Genomic DNA, 15,372 nt, shown 5'->3' with positions numbered 1-15,372 from the left:
AGTGCATGGGAAAGGCTTCCACTGCTATGTCCAGACTGGCCAAGAGAGCGTGGGAAAATGGCGCACTGACACGGAACACAAAAGTCCGAGTGTATCAAGCCTGTGTCCTCAGTACCTTGCTCGACGGCAGCGAGGCCTGGACAACGTATGTCAGCCAACAGCGACGTCTCAATTCATTTCATCTTCGCTGCCTCCGAAGAATCCTTGGCATCAGGTGGCAGGACCGTATCTCCAACACAGAAGTCCACGAGGCGACCAGCATCCCCAGCATATACACTCTACTGAGCCAGCGGTGCTTGAGATGGCTTGGCCATGTGAGCTGCATGGAAGATGGCAGGATCCCCAAGGACACATTGTACAGTGAGCTAGTCACTGGTATCAGACCCACCGGCCATCCATGTCTCCGCTTTAAAGACGTCTGCAAACACGACATGAAGTCCTGTGACATTGATCACAAGTCGTGGGAGTCAGTTGCCAGTGATCGCCAGAGCTGGCTGACAGCCATAAAGGCGGGGCTAAAGTGTGGCGAGTCGAAGAGACTTAGCAGTTGGCAGGAAAAAAGACAGAAGCGCAAGGCGAGAGCCAACTGTGTAACAGCCCCGACAACCAATTTTATCTGCAGCGCCTGTGGAAGAGTCTGTCGCTCTAGAATTGGACTTTATAGCCACTCCAGGTGCTGCTTCACAAACCACTGACCACCTCCAGGCGCTTAACCATTGTCTCTCAAAACAAGTAGGCCAAAGAAGAATGCCAGTTTTATATGCATATGCAAATAGGGGGCCTATCAGCTATTTTGTTAGCGGCTCACCACAACATGTACAATGCATGCTGCAAGCAGCATTCGTAGGCACTTAAAGGCCAAACCAGCAGTTCTCAAAAGTACATTATAACTTCTTTTTACTTACTTTGTTGTGGAGCCAGGAGGACTCCGAACGCACTCGTCACATCCCAGCAATAACAGAACATTCCCTTTATACTGACTGGCTGTCTATCTTCCAATCAATTCCCAAAAAACAACTTTTTTTATTCATCCAAAAACCCTCTGCACTTTGAAGTCTATTTGTTCCTGTTCATCTATAATATCATCAATCCCGTCACTATCAGATGCCATACAAATATAATACTGATGAAAAACACAATTTATATACTAATGATGAAAAATGTAATGCTAACATTGCAAAAACATGGGTACCATGTTACTGAAAACACTTGCTAATGTCCTTAAAGTGAAAGGGACAAGGCATTTTGTGTCTAAACTTATCGGAAGAAAAATAGGCAGGATGGCCCCATTCTGCTTTTCTCTCAAGCTCAGGTTTTTTTCAAAACGGCATTCCATCCATTTTCAATTTGGTTCTGTTCTTTCACATTAAATTGTATCTAATTTTGTTTCTTTTGATGTTGAAAATAGTACCGAGAACAAATAAATTCAGGAGCCATGATAACTGAGCCGAGAACAAAGACAGTTTGAGTAAGAGACGGTCAAGCTACGAAGAAATCAACAGAGGGAATGAATCAAAAAGAGTCAGAGTTAATGCAATGCAACAGAGGTAAGAAAAAAAGTGGTTCAGAATAAATGGACAGTTAGAAAAAAAACAAAGAACATAGTTTAATGGTTCATTCATCCAAGAAGTTTGTGCGTGCAAAGCAGTTTGGGCTTCACAGCAACATTAAGCTTGTGGAGTGTGCATTGGGTGTCAAGACCCGAACTGACTCTGAAGTGAAGCGGAGTGACTCTACCTCCATCAGAGATTCAAGCTGCAAATAATGCTCTAATTGCAGTGTCGGTGCCAAGGAAAGCCTACTGAAATGCTGCCTCAGTATGCACAGATGACAGGAACAAAGGAGAGCATGAGGAAGGAACGGTGAAAGCGGCTGCTGCTGTGAAGAAGCCCCCACCGAGGAAAATTTCACTGAGGAAGACAAGGAGAAGAAAGAGAAGGGAGCTGCAACAAGCTGCAGACATCAACCCTGTGCCCGGAGCCTCCTCCTCAGCACACAGAAAGAATGGAGGAGGAGCTAGCAGAGGGGCAACCAGGTGAGTGGCAAGCGGTCGAGAGGAAAACCACAAAAAAGGAGCCACAAAAAAAAAGAACAGGCCACCACCCAAACCAGTGGCAAGAGGAAGCTGATGTCTGAAACAGACTACAGCAGCTGCTCCTCATCGGAAGAGGAAGGGCAAGAAAGCTGACACCAGCAAAAGAAGCTGCAGAACACCAAGGAACAAAAAGAGAAGGAGCACCCCCCAAGTTCCAAAACACTGGAAGTAGTGAAGGGCCCAGCGCACCCAACCCCAAAGTGAAAAACACAGTGAGACGCCCAGCACACCCCAGCTCTGGGAAACCGGGAGTAGTGAGACGCCCAGCACACCCCAGCTCTGGGAAACCGGGAGTAGCGAGACGCCCAGCACACCCCAGCTCTGGGAAACCGGGAGTAGCGAGACGCCCAGCACACCCCAGCTCTGGGAAACCGGGAGTAGCGAGACGCCCAGCACACCCCAGCTCTGGGAAACCGGGAGTAGTGAGACGCCCAGCACACCCAAGCTCTGGGAAACCGGCAGCAGCAACGTCCTCGAGGAGGTACAGAGGAGAAACACAGCACCAGCAGAGGACAGTCCAAACGTTGCTGCCTACAAGATCCTTCCTGCATACACCCCCAGAAAAAACGCCCCATGAGTGACCAGGACAGTTTTCTGAGCCCAACAAGTTTGCGAACTCTATGGGTATGCAGGATAATACCAAGGACTGGGACTAGTAATGACACCTGTTGTGGTAAGCAACATACAGTTTTAATGGGTTTAAAGACTGCTTTCATTAATGCGCATACCATTAAGTCAACTACACAATGGTGTTTCGACCTTGAGGTACCTTGCCAAGGTCAAAGCTGACCCACTGTTTCTGTAGGAGTGTGGAAAACCACACCTCAGCACCTAGAGGCAATGGTCACGAAGGTGGCCCCATGGGCATCGATCTGGTCAGGGGGAAATAATTCCTGTTTCTCTGGTCTGGATAATTTGCTGTGTGGAGGCAACATTACCATCTCCGAGGTTAAGGAGGTGGTGTGTGGTCGCCTCCTGGTAGCGGGCGTAATGTACAAAAATGTTCCGCTCCAGTTAATTAACATGTACACCCCGGTTCAATCCAGTGAGTGGCTGACCGTTCTCCAACAGCTCCCACTGCTGCTGATGTCCAGGCTGATCATTCTAGAGGATCTGTGCCGTGTTGATGATCCATCTCGGCCTCACCGATGCCAGTCTTCAGCTAATTCAATTCACTCCGCTTGATATCAAGAAACGACTGAAGGCACTGGATACTGCAAAAGCGATGGATCCTGACAAAATTCCGGCAATAGTACTGAAGGCCTGTGCTCCAGAACTTGCCGCACCCCTAGCCAAGCTGTTCCAGTACAGCTAAAACACTGGCGTCTACCTGGCAATGTGGAAAATTGCCCAGTTATGTCCTGTACACAAAAAGCAGGACAAGTCCAAACCAGCCAATTACCGCCCAGCCAACTTTCAATCATCACGAAAGTGATGGAAGTTGCCGTCGACAGGGCTATCAAGCGGCACTTGCTTAGTAATAACCTGCTCACTGAGGCTCAGTTTAGGTTCCGTCAGGGCCACTCAGCTCCTGACCTCATTACAGCCTTGGTTCAAACACAGACAAAAGAGCTGAACTCAAGAGGTGAGGTGAGAGTGACTGCCCTTGACATCAAGGCAGCATCAAGGAGACCTAGCAAAACTGGTGTCAATGGGAATCGGGGCAAAACTCTCCGCTGGTTGGATCGTACCTCACGCAAAGGAAGATGGCTGTGTTTGTTGGAGGTCAATCATCTCAGCTCCAGGACATCACTGCATGGAGTTCCTCAGGGTAGTGTCCTAGGCCCAACCATCTTCAGCTGCTTCATCAATGACCTTCCTTCAATCATAAGGTCAGAAGTGGGGATGTTCACTGATGATTGCACAATGTTCAGCACCATTCACGACTCCTCAGATACTGAAGCAGTCTCTGTAGAAATGCAGCAAGAACTGGACAATATCCAGCCTTGGGCTGATAAGTGCCAACAAGAGAGAATCTAACCATTTCTCCTTGACATTCAATGGCATTACAATTGCTAAATCTCCCACTATCAACATCCTGGTGGTTACAATTGACCAGAAACGGAACTGGAGGAGCTATATAAATACCCTGGCTACAACAGCAGGTCAGAGGCTAGGAATCCTGAGGCGAGTAACTCACTTCCTGGCTCCCCAAAGCCTGTCCACCATCTACAAGGCACAAGTCAGGAGTGTGATGGAATACTCTCCACTTGCCCGGAAGGGTGCAGCTCCAACAACACTCAAGAAGCTCGACACCATCCAGGACAAAGCAGCCCACTAGATTGGCACCCCATCCACAAACATTTACTCCCTCTACCACCGACGCACAGTGGCAGCAGTGTGTACCATCTACAAGCTGTACTGCAGCAACTCACCAAGGCTACTTAGACAGCACGTTCCAAACCAGTGACCTCTACCACCTAGAAGGACAAGGGCAGCAGATGCATGGGAACACCACCACTAACTGCAAGTTCCCCTCCAAGCCACACACCATCATGAATTGGAACTATATCGCCATTCCTTCACTGTTGCTGGGTCAAAATCCTGGAACTCCCTTCCCAACAACACTGTAGGTGTACCTACCCCATGTGGACTGCAGTGGTTCAAGAAGGCAGCTCACCACCACCTTCTCAAGGGCAATTAGGGATGGGCAATAAATGCTGGCCTAGCCAGCAACACCCACATTCCAGGAACTAATAAAAAAAAGGATGATTTCAACTGCATCACTGATGCAGCTGGATAATCTAGCAGGGCTGGCAGTCAAATGGACACCAAGCCCAGACTCCTGATGAAAATGGTAAAAGATGCCATGCTGCACATCACTTTCAGCAACCCTCCAGATGGAGCACAGTGCAGATACACCTGTCGAGACCAGACGGGTCCGTCCATTCCAGGATTGACTTCCTGTTTGTGTCCTGTGCATTCACTGTCAGATCCACCGACGTCAAGCCGGTGTTCTTCTCTGAGCACTGACTCCTACTGGCGGACTGTCACCTATAGGATGACCAGATGATTGGCAGGGGGACCTGGAAGCTGAATGTGAAACTGTTGACCCAGAGAACACTGAGGAACTCAAAAGGTTGGAGAGGCATGAAACATTTCTTTGAGTCCCCAACTCACTATTGGGAAGCAATCAAGGCGAACTGCAGGAGGTTCTTCACCCTCAAAGGAGTTCAGAGGGAGACAGACAGAGGGAAATGTCCTGACTCCAGAAAAGCATGCAGAATCTGCACCTGCTGCAGTTTCTGGGGGTCAATGTCAAGGAGGATCTCCAAGAGCCAACAGGCCTCGCTCTTTGCCGCAGAGGCTTCCAAGATCATATTCCGGTTCGGCGTCTTATCCGTGCAGCAGGATGAGACGTGCTCGCACTTCTTCTTCCAAAAGGTAGAGAGAGAGAGCTCTGTAATCAGCTGCCAAGTGTTGCAGACTGGTACATTCCAAGGTCCAGGATTGCGTGATGAGGGACACACTAAAACTTGGGGCAGCTGCCACATTGGCTCAATGGGGATAGGCTACTGTGTAAAGTCCTCCCCCCATAGTATACCGAGGGGCTGGAAACGGTGTAAAACCACTCGGGCTGTATGCACCCGAGAACATTTTTGCTATGCAATACAAATGTAAGCTGTATATAATATAGAATGGCAAGAGTTGTGAGGCACCTCATGTTCTGTATTGAAAGAAACTGATCAACATTGCACTTCCTGAAATGTCCAATTTGAATTGTTCTGTAATTTATTTTTGCAAATTTTATGAATAAAGTATATTTTTGGAATGCAAAAAATGCATGTACCTCACAGAAATGAAGAATGATAAGAATAGGCAGAAAAAAAGGAGGAGACACAATCTTTTCAGGAAAAATACCATCTCTCTTGGATATCCCCTTTAAAAAAAAGTGTGGCTTTCATAAGTATCTAGCAAGAAACAGGAATGAAGGTTACAGGGCTAAGCAGTGCTTTCACTATCTTTCTCTCAATGACTTGATTCCCAAAGTGATGTTATCTCATACAGCAAGGACCTTGGGGCATTGCAAGTTTGTATGGCTAATTACTACATCATGGCATGCAGTCATAGAGAGATACAGCACTGAAACAGGCCCTTCGGCCCACCGAGTCTGTGCCGACCAACTACCACCCATTTATACTAATCCTACATTAATCACATACCACATCCCCACCTTCCCTCAATTCCCTTACCACCTACCTACACTAGGGGCAATTTACAATGGCCAAATTACCTATCAACCTGCAAGTCTTTGGCTGTGGGAGGAAACCCACGCGGTCACAGGGAGAACTTGCAAACTCCGCACAGGCAGTACCCAGAACTGAACCCGGGTCGCTGGAGCTGTGAGGCTGCGGTGCTAGCCACTGTGCCGCCCAGTCAAGTCAGTCATTTAATTGTCAGAAAGCAGATTTTATATTCTTGATCTACTGCAATCAAAGCATATTTTTTAAACAGATGTTCCTGCACCACTTTTCATTAGTGCTGTTTTATGTTGCATCCCAGATGTCGTCTGTGTGCTGCATTCTTCTGCATTTGCCTTCTTCTAAACTGGCTGCATTTATGGGTCTCACTATGTCATGAATTACCAGAGTGGCTCTGCCAGATTAACCAGTATGCATGTGAAAACTACTGGTGTCACAATGTCAATGAAAAGTGGATGAGTTGATTCCACAATCGTGAATGACGTATGCACATGCATTATGATCTTACTATTAGTGAATGCACTGTTTCTAGAATAGCATGTTTACTGACTATAAGAAGACCAGCAGCAATTAAACATGTATCTTTCAGCTTCTTCGTCTTAAGAAATCCAACTTATTTAGTTTTAAGGTGCAACTTGCAGCATAATTTGTAACCAGTGGCATAAGGTCAACACAACAGCAACTTTAAATAGCATATTAAAGGAAATAATACCCAAGTGGAGAATGTGCTCAGTACCTAGTGTTACATCAGTGAGACCATTAACGTTAGAATATGAGATATGAACCCCCAGAACAGTTAAAAGAATTAAACAAGATTCCACATTTAAAGACTTTGATTATAACAACTAAACTAAAAGAAATCCCAGTTAACTACATAGTACTTTGCCAGTAGCCGATACACTAATTACAAAGTAAAGGTATTTTCTTTATTTATTAAAATTCAATAAAATAAGTGTTACCATTAAGTAATAACATTTCTGGGCATTCTATTTAAATCAAGCAAACATTTAATTAATTATGGACCAATAGCAAGCTTTTAATTTTTTACTCCCAATTGTGGGAACATTGATGTCTAAGGAATGTAAATTATTTTATAACATTTTTAAAAAATCTGCCTAGCTGAGGAATTAAGCAAGTGACCTGCTCACATCTTTATCAATGTAATGCAGCTGCCACAAAGTCTTCCACCGTGTACAAGGATGACTTGCTTTTACATTTTCCGTCTCCGTCTGTTTCCTGGTTTCCCTACAGCATTTGCACCCAAGGGCCTGGCCAAGATCAGAAGTCCACTGAGTAGATGTTTGCACAGAAGGGCCCAAATATACACATTAAAATAATCCAAAAAAAAAAAAAATCACAGAATGCAACACCACATCATTCTGGGATTTGGTATGTTAATCGAGAAAAAAAAAACCTTTTGCAAAGTTATATCCAATATCTCGTGCTTATTTAATTCCACACAGAATACCAACAGTGAAGCTTAACACACCATTTCTCCTACCTGTGATACAATTTTCCAATGTCCTTACTTGGAAATCTGTGCTTCCAACATCAAAATTTAAACACATAATTAACCAACACTTGTTGAACCAATGTTACTGGAACATAAATTAGGCTCAAAGAATTTGTGACTGCTTGTTGGTAGCCAAGAACAACCTTCAAGTACATCTGTGGCCCCAGCAACCACTAAATATATTACACCTCTGTTCTTAAATAGTCTCTCGCTACATCTGGTTATTATTCCATCTAGAAAAAGATGAAGCTATCTAACACCAATAAATTTCAAGGCAAAAAATGTTGTTGGAGCCTTGGAATGCTTATCTACATTAAAGAAGCTCTTATAAATACAAGTTGTTCTTTGGCACTGCCAATTACCGATCTTTTCAAATTCCTGATCAACCTCTACAATTGAGTTGCTTGTATTGAATAAATTCGAAGAGTAATTCAAAATTTTCATTTCATTCTGTTTGAATGACTTGTAGAACTGGAAATACTTTCCTCAAATTCAGTCATTATAAGCATTTCAGTCAGGCAACTGGACAACTTCTTTTATACACTGGCCTCCTTATATAAAGGAGTGAGCATTTATGATCTACCAGCCGACTAACAAATATATAAAAAAAGTAAAGGGTAAGCAACTTGATCCCCCCCAGCTTAGCTCACTAGTCCCCAACTCTCCCAGCTTAGCATCCAACCATATTTTGAAGGACCCTGAATGTCTTTGACTTTATTACATCAGTCACATCATTTCAAACATGACTATGCTTTCATTAAAAAAATACTTTATAATATTGGTTTAAAAATTACTTTTCACTGATTTAGACCTATGTTATTTGGCCAATACAAACTGATTAAAGAAAGCCAGGTTGTCTAACAAACTAGTTGAATTTTTTGTGAAGGTTATAACAAGGTAGATAAGGGAGTGTCTATGGGTGTTAATTATATGGATTTTCAGAAGGCATTCAATAGGGTTCCAACAAGAGACGGTTAGCAAAAATGGTTAGCAGATTTGGAGGCAATTGACATGGGTAGGGAAATTGGTTAAGAGGTAGGAGACAGAGAGCTGTGATAATGGGTATGTACTCCAATTGGTAGGATGTGCCTATGGGTGTCCCCCAGGGATCTGTACTGAGGCTTCAGCTTTTCACTAGATTTATCAATGACTTAGATGAAGGTATAGAGAGCCGTATATACAAATTTGCTGATCACATGAAATCTGTAACTATTCCCCCCCAAAAAGCTGTTGGGGCTAGAATAATTGAAAATTTAATAACAGCTTTATAGATTTTTGTTCGCAAAGGGTAAAGATAAGGAACCCAAGGTAGATAAATGGAGTTGAGATACAGATCAGCAATGGTCAAGTGGGACAGGATTGATGGGATGAATGCCTACTCTGTTCTATATTCATTTGTCCTACTAGCCTAACTTACTCTGAAATAACATCCTCAGTTATTTGTCCTATCTATTTAAGCATTTTGTATTTTCTATCCCTTGATGAGGTTTCCTTCTAACCTTAAGCAAAATACCATGGATGCTGGAAATCTGAAATAAAAACAGAAATGCTGGAAATACTCAGCAGGTCTAGCAGCATCTGTGGAGAGAGAAACAGCATTAATGTTTCAGGTCTGTGACCTTCAGAACTGATGAAAGGTCACAGATCTGAAACGTTAACTCTGTTTCTCTCTCCACAGATGCTGCCAGACCCGAGCGTTCTCTGTTTTTATTCCTTCCGATCTTGTTAGTTTTAAACTATGGAGCTCAAACTTCTGTTGGAGTCATTCTTGCTGCTCTGCATTTCTTTAATGCATCCAGTGCATCAGCCGACACACAGCTGGGCCATCTAATATCCTAGTATTCATGTACTACAGGATAGGATTTATAACTGACGTATTTTATTTTGGTATTGCAAAAACATTCTTTTTGTTCCACAGCTTAAAATTATTTGTCCTACACATTTAGGCTGATATATAAAATTCTTGCAGCTAGTCTTCATTTGTGACACTCCAAACATTGGACTTTAATGTTGGATTTTGTCACAAATGCTAAACAATCTACAAATAAAAGGAAAAAAGTCATTTTCTGTTCAGTTTTTTTGACATTGATCTTAAAACCTACAAGCAGCTATAATTTGCTTCTAATTAACTCAAAAGTTTTACAAGGAGCTACAATTGCGCGGAATTTTCTATTTAGACCAGTTCCTCAGAGAATACTTTTGAGCAGTGGCCTTAAGAGGGGATCGGGGTAGGTTAAATACAGTGCCATCTTAACACCTAATCATTACCAGCATTTTTTAAACTAGCCACATGGGAAGTCTATTAGTTTATACAAATTTGCCAAATTTGTGTAGACAGCTCATAGTGCCAATATTCTTGAGTAAACTTTAGGCAAGGTAATCACTATCCTAGACATAATTTTTTGCTCTGGATGAGCAGTTTCCCAGTTTCCAGACATTTTTGTGATATAATGTGATATAAATCGTGCTAAGTGTACAGAAAGTAATATTGCTCCCATGCTTTTTCTTTTATATAAACAGGAATTTCACACTGCTCCTAACTTGAGCCATATTGACCAACAACTATGATCAGAAATCTTCATTAATTGCTCCATTCTCAGATCTCAGAAAACACTACAGAAGCAACGGCTATTACAATTTGAACTGATGTTACAGATTCAGCTTGTTGTTATTTGGATTAGCACATAGAAGACTGAATGAACCACACATAATTCAAGTGTGTGGAAAGTATTATTTTTAATCATAAGAAACCATTTTTTCTATGTTATAATTTAGAATTCAAACAGGAAACTGAAATGTATAATCTGTTCAAAGGTTCAAAAACAGATGCATACACAAATGCAAAATATTATTAATTTAAATAAGGCAAAAATGATGGTGAAAATTGAAGTATTAGCATTTCCATCATTTAAGTGATCTGCAGCCTGAAAATAAACCTGGGTTCAAATAATCTTAACGATAACACGTATTTTAATTCCTAAGCTTTACCTTTGCCATCTGGGCTTGGACACCATTGCCCTTTAAGGCAGCCACTGCCTTCTGAGCAGCAGCTGGACTATCAAAATCCACAAAGCCATAACCTGAAAAGCAATATAAGAGAGCACAATTACTACTTAACCAAAACCTAACTAGTTCATTAAAAATAAATGAAACACCTGCTATATTGCCTCTTCAACATTCATTTAATGTATGTACAAAAAAAGTTAAGTTTCAATAGGAAAGGAAATAGTATCAAATAACCTTGTTGACTGGATTCAGGCTTTGTTCAGTGTTGGACTGCTACATTTGCATGTTCCTATAATTCTGGTATCAAAGACAACTGAGGGGAAAATGACACAAACCACTGTGATGCGCGCATGACTGTGCATTTATCGCCATTTCTAGAGAAATCTTGAACACAAGATTACACTGCTTACAATTCATATTTAGATGCAGGTTGTTAAATAGATCAGATACCAAAAATTACGCTTCTATTTTGAAGAAATCTCATGGAAATGCTCCACAGTATAATTAACAAGCAGTAAAATTGAAGCATTGTGATTGTATAACATATTCTTGCTGTCACATTTTTGTGGTTAAGCTCAGCAAAATTCTCCTTTTTACAGCTTCTCTAAATATGCAGTGAAGTCAGACATTAATCAGCCGTGTGTGTGGAGTGGAACATCCTGTCCTAAGGACAGGGAAATTGCTGGACAGGGCAAGAAGCTGATTTTCAACTGCATTCATTGTTGGGACCAGGAACTGCCTATGATTAGAAAGCGCATCAACAACAACATCAAAATTGTGCATAAGACGAGATCTTAGTAGACAAAATGAAATAGACCCGAATAAACTAGCAACCTGTTGGAGATAATGGGCTGGATTTTGTTCCAAGCCTGACATCGGGTTCTGTGGTGGGGAGGGTGGGGACTGGAAAATCGGAGCGGCCACTGAACCCGATGCTGGGATTGTCGGGCCCGTTCTTCCCGGCGGCAGGAAAGCTCCGTGGCAGCCCCTCCACTGCTTTGTGACAGGACCCAACTTAGCATATTTAAATAACACATGTGCATGAATTAAAATATAAACCACAGTGATCTTGCCTTCAGTTCCCAATCCTCAGTGCAACAGGCGGCACTCACACGCCTTGACTTTCCCATCCAGGATCAGCTAGCGCCACTGAGGTGGAGAAGGGGTGAACTCTGCGTTACAATGCACTGTTTGCAGGGCTGGCAGTCTTTTAAAAGTGGCATCAGCACCTGCTCCTTCAACAGGTGATGCCTTGAATTGCATTACCGAGGCCACCCCCGCCACGTGATTGGGGTGGGGGAGCGGCCGCCGTGTATATGTAAAACGGCTGCCTGCTGTGTAACCACGGCAGCATGGGTCCCGTTGGGGTGCTGCCATGTTCCGCGCCCACCACTGCTCCCAGCAGCAGGAATACAAAATCCAGCCCAATATTAGTGGTTCTGATCACACCTGGATAAATGCATTTCAGAGTGGATGAATGCTGGGAATTTTCCATAGCATTCGTATTTTCAGATTTGCATATGGGGGTCACAAATTGGAAGTGCGACCTGATGAGTCAGCAGCCTTCTTTTTCATTTGAAAGCTCAACAATCCATGCATGTCCCAACAAAAGAAAATCTCAAGAGAAGTGTTAAAGCAGTGGGAGGAACCACAGTAGTGGCAGGACTGAGACAAATGGAGGAAAGAATTTGAGAAGCGCTATCATAGCTGATGTAGGGGAAGGGAGCAGCAGAGCCAGAGGATAAAAGCTAAGTGTTCATCTATTTTTTCACACTTTAATACTTAAGCATATGGTAGATTAAGCGGCTACTTAACTGAAAAAATACGAGACACAAAGACAAAAATCTATCAGCTATAAATAAGTAATTAAAACAAAACAACTAGGCATAATAGGCTAAATATACAAAACTGAGCAAAGTAACAAGATAAATCATATTAAATATGTTAATTATAATTTAGTATTAATGGTGAATCAGTCAGCACTAGAAATAGATAACGAAATATATAAAATAGATATTGACGACAGTTTCTGCTGCCCTGGAAGTTATCACAACAGCCTCCATCATCATGAGTTCCACTATGGGTGTTGATGGAGCTGACCACTAGGTCCATCTTGGACAGAAAAGTCTCCAAGATCAAGACAAGTTGGAGCTGGTCTCCTTCATGCTCTGTGACATTGTGCAAAAGTTCTCTGGCAAGCTGCCCAATGAATCTAGCATTTCCTGGTAGATGCCAATCAGCCTGGGCAGTCGATGTTTGCATCTGAGTCCTCTGCAGCCAACTACGAAGTGACCTGACCCTGTGGCAACCTGGCACCTGTGGTACCCTATCCTAATTCCTACACATTTGTGCTGGGATGGAAGGGGGGCTGGTTGGTGGGGGTGTCACCACGACATGTCCTCTAACCTAGCCTCTTAAAGTCCATATGGCGCCAGTATCTGAGCTGGTGCTTGCAGAACTCAGATCAAGTGACTAGGCATTTTCTGGAACACTGCGCTCCTCTTGCTTAAATGGCTCAGCGGCATTGCCATTTCTGGCAGCTGAAAGAAAAGAGGGACGAGGGTTAACTTGCAATGTGAGGGACAGCACAGAGAAATAAGTAGAAATTGAAAGCATCTGCACCTTGTCATGCAGAATGTATGGGATGAGGGAGAAGTCAGAAGAGACAAAGAGGATTAAAATTGAAGAACCCTGCAAAGTCTCCTCCCATGCAACATTTCTCCACTCACTGGCTGCTACGGCCTCTACGCTGACGCGTCCCATGACGACGAGCAGGCCGGAAGAGGTGTGCAGGTAGCTGTTTCCTCGTCCAGTGGCAGCCTGTTGTCTGGTGCTGTGCAAGACCTTCTCTTGCAAGAGGGGAGTGTGTTAGTGAAAGTCTTGTGAGGTGTTTAAAAAGTGTGGCTGTCTTGATGAATAGCTGACATGGTAGAATTGAGTGTAAGCATCAGGAAAATGAGATTTAATGGTGTGCTACAGTGATTGTAAGAATGTGAAGGGTAGTGGGGGAGGGAGTTCTTGTGAGTACTATCAGTGTTGTAATTAATAAGGCTGTAACTAGTGCAACTGTGATCAGAAAGTATGGGAGCAATCTTCTTACATTACAACTCCAGATTATTGATGATATTTTTTTTAAAAACAATATTGCAGCCAATTTCTGGTTGCAATACTCCTGGCATTGACCTGCTCAATGATTTCTCCCCACTGTCTCTGGAACTGCCTGGAGGGCTTCCTGCCTCTTGGGAAGGGAGCACAGATGATGTCCTTCCTCTCTCTCCACCAAGGCCTCCAATGCAGAATTGGAGATCCTTGATGTCTGCTCACTCCCACCTTCATGAGTATGTTCTTCCTGGGTGTGTGCAGCCAGAATGCACCTCCCCTTTAAGAGCTGCAGGCTGCCTTTAAGTGGTGTCATGGATGCCCAATATCCAGGTGTTGTATCTCTGTCGCTCGCATGGGAAATTGCTGTGGGAAGGGGAGGTGATGTTGGGGATGACTGAAAAGCAGACTAGGGTTTTGAGGAGGGAATGATCCCTTTGGAATGGTGAAATGGTAGGGGAAGATGTATCTAGTGGTGGCATTACACTGGAGGTGATAATTCATTGAATGTGAAGGCTGGTGGGTGGAAGGCAAGGACAAGGGGAACCCTTTCCCCTTTCTCCCAAAATCACAATAGGGTTCACCGAACACATCTTCCCCCATTTCCACATTCCCTCCACAACACCCTGGTTAACTCCTTGATCACCCCCAATGCCCCCTCCCTTTCCCATGCAAGTGCAGGGATGCAATACTGCTCTGTTACCTCTTCCCTTCCAATTGTCCAGGGCCCTAAATACTCCTTCCAGATGAAATAGCGATCTACCTGTATCCTTTTCAATTTAATATACCGTAGTCATTAGTCATGATGTTTGTCATTTTTATAAATGACCTGGATGAGGGTGTAAAAGGGTGGGTTAGTAAATTTGCGGATGACACGAAGGTCGGTGGAGTTGTGGATAGTGCCGAAGGATGTTGTAGCTTACAGAGGGACATAGATAGGCTGCAGAGCTGGGCTGAGAGATGGCAAATGGAGTTTAATGCGGAAAAGTGTGAGGTGATTCACTTCGGAAGGAGTAACAGGATTGCAGAATACTGGGCTAATGGGAAGATTCTTGGTAGTGTAGATGAGCAGTGAGATCTTGGTGTCCAGGTACATAAATCCCTGAAAGTTGCCACCCAGGTTAGTAGAGCTGTTAAGAAGGCATATGGTGTGTTAGCTTTTATTAGTAGGGGGATCGAGTTTAGGAGCCACGAGGTCATGCTGCAGCTGTACAAAACTCTGGTGCGGCCGCACCTGGAGTATTGCGTGCAGTTCTGGTCACCGCATTATAGGAAGGATGTGGAAGCTTTGGAAAAGGTGCAGAGGAGATTTACTAGGATGTTGCCTGGTATGGAGGGAAGGTCTTACGAGGAAAGGCTGAGGGACTTGAGGTTGTTTTCGTTAGAGAGAAGGAGGAGAAGAGGTGACTTAATAGAGACATACAAGATAATCAGAGGGTTGGACAGGGTGGATAGTG

The 15,372-nt window shown here is 43.7% G+C and overlaps 1 protein-coding gene across 7 annotated transcripts in view; it reads right to left on the bottom strand.

Moving 5' to 3' along the window:
- LOC137372007 (RNA-binding motif, single-stranded-interacting protein 1-like) overlaps positions 1–15,372 on the bottom strand; it is a 511,784-nt gene that overhangs the window by 95,264 nt on the left and 401,148 nt on the right. For all 7 annotated transcript variants that reach the window (XM_068035256.1, XM_068035255.1, XM_068035254.1 and 4 more), the window contains one exon: positions 10,799–10,890. In XM_068035256.1, coding sequence (XP_067891357.1) covers positions 10,799–10,890 — 92 coding nt within the window. The remainder of the gene's footprint in view (positions 1–10,798; positions 10,891–15,372) is intronic.

The sequence above is a fragment of the Heterodontus francisci genome, chromosome 7 (assembly GCF_036365525.1).
Source record: "Heterodontus francisci isolate sHetFra1 chromosome 7, sHetFra1.hap1, whole genome shotgun sequence".
Taxonomy (NCBI): Eukaryota; Metazoa; Chordata; class Chondrichthyes; order Heterodontiformes; family Heterodontidae; genus Heterodontus; species Heterodontus francisci.
The sequence above is the reverse complement of the archived record's forward strand: the minus strand, read 5'-3'. Positions and strand labels throughout refer to the sequence as shown.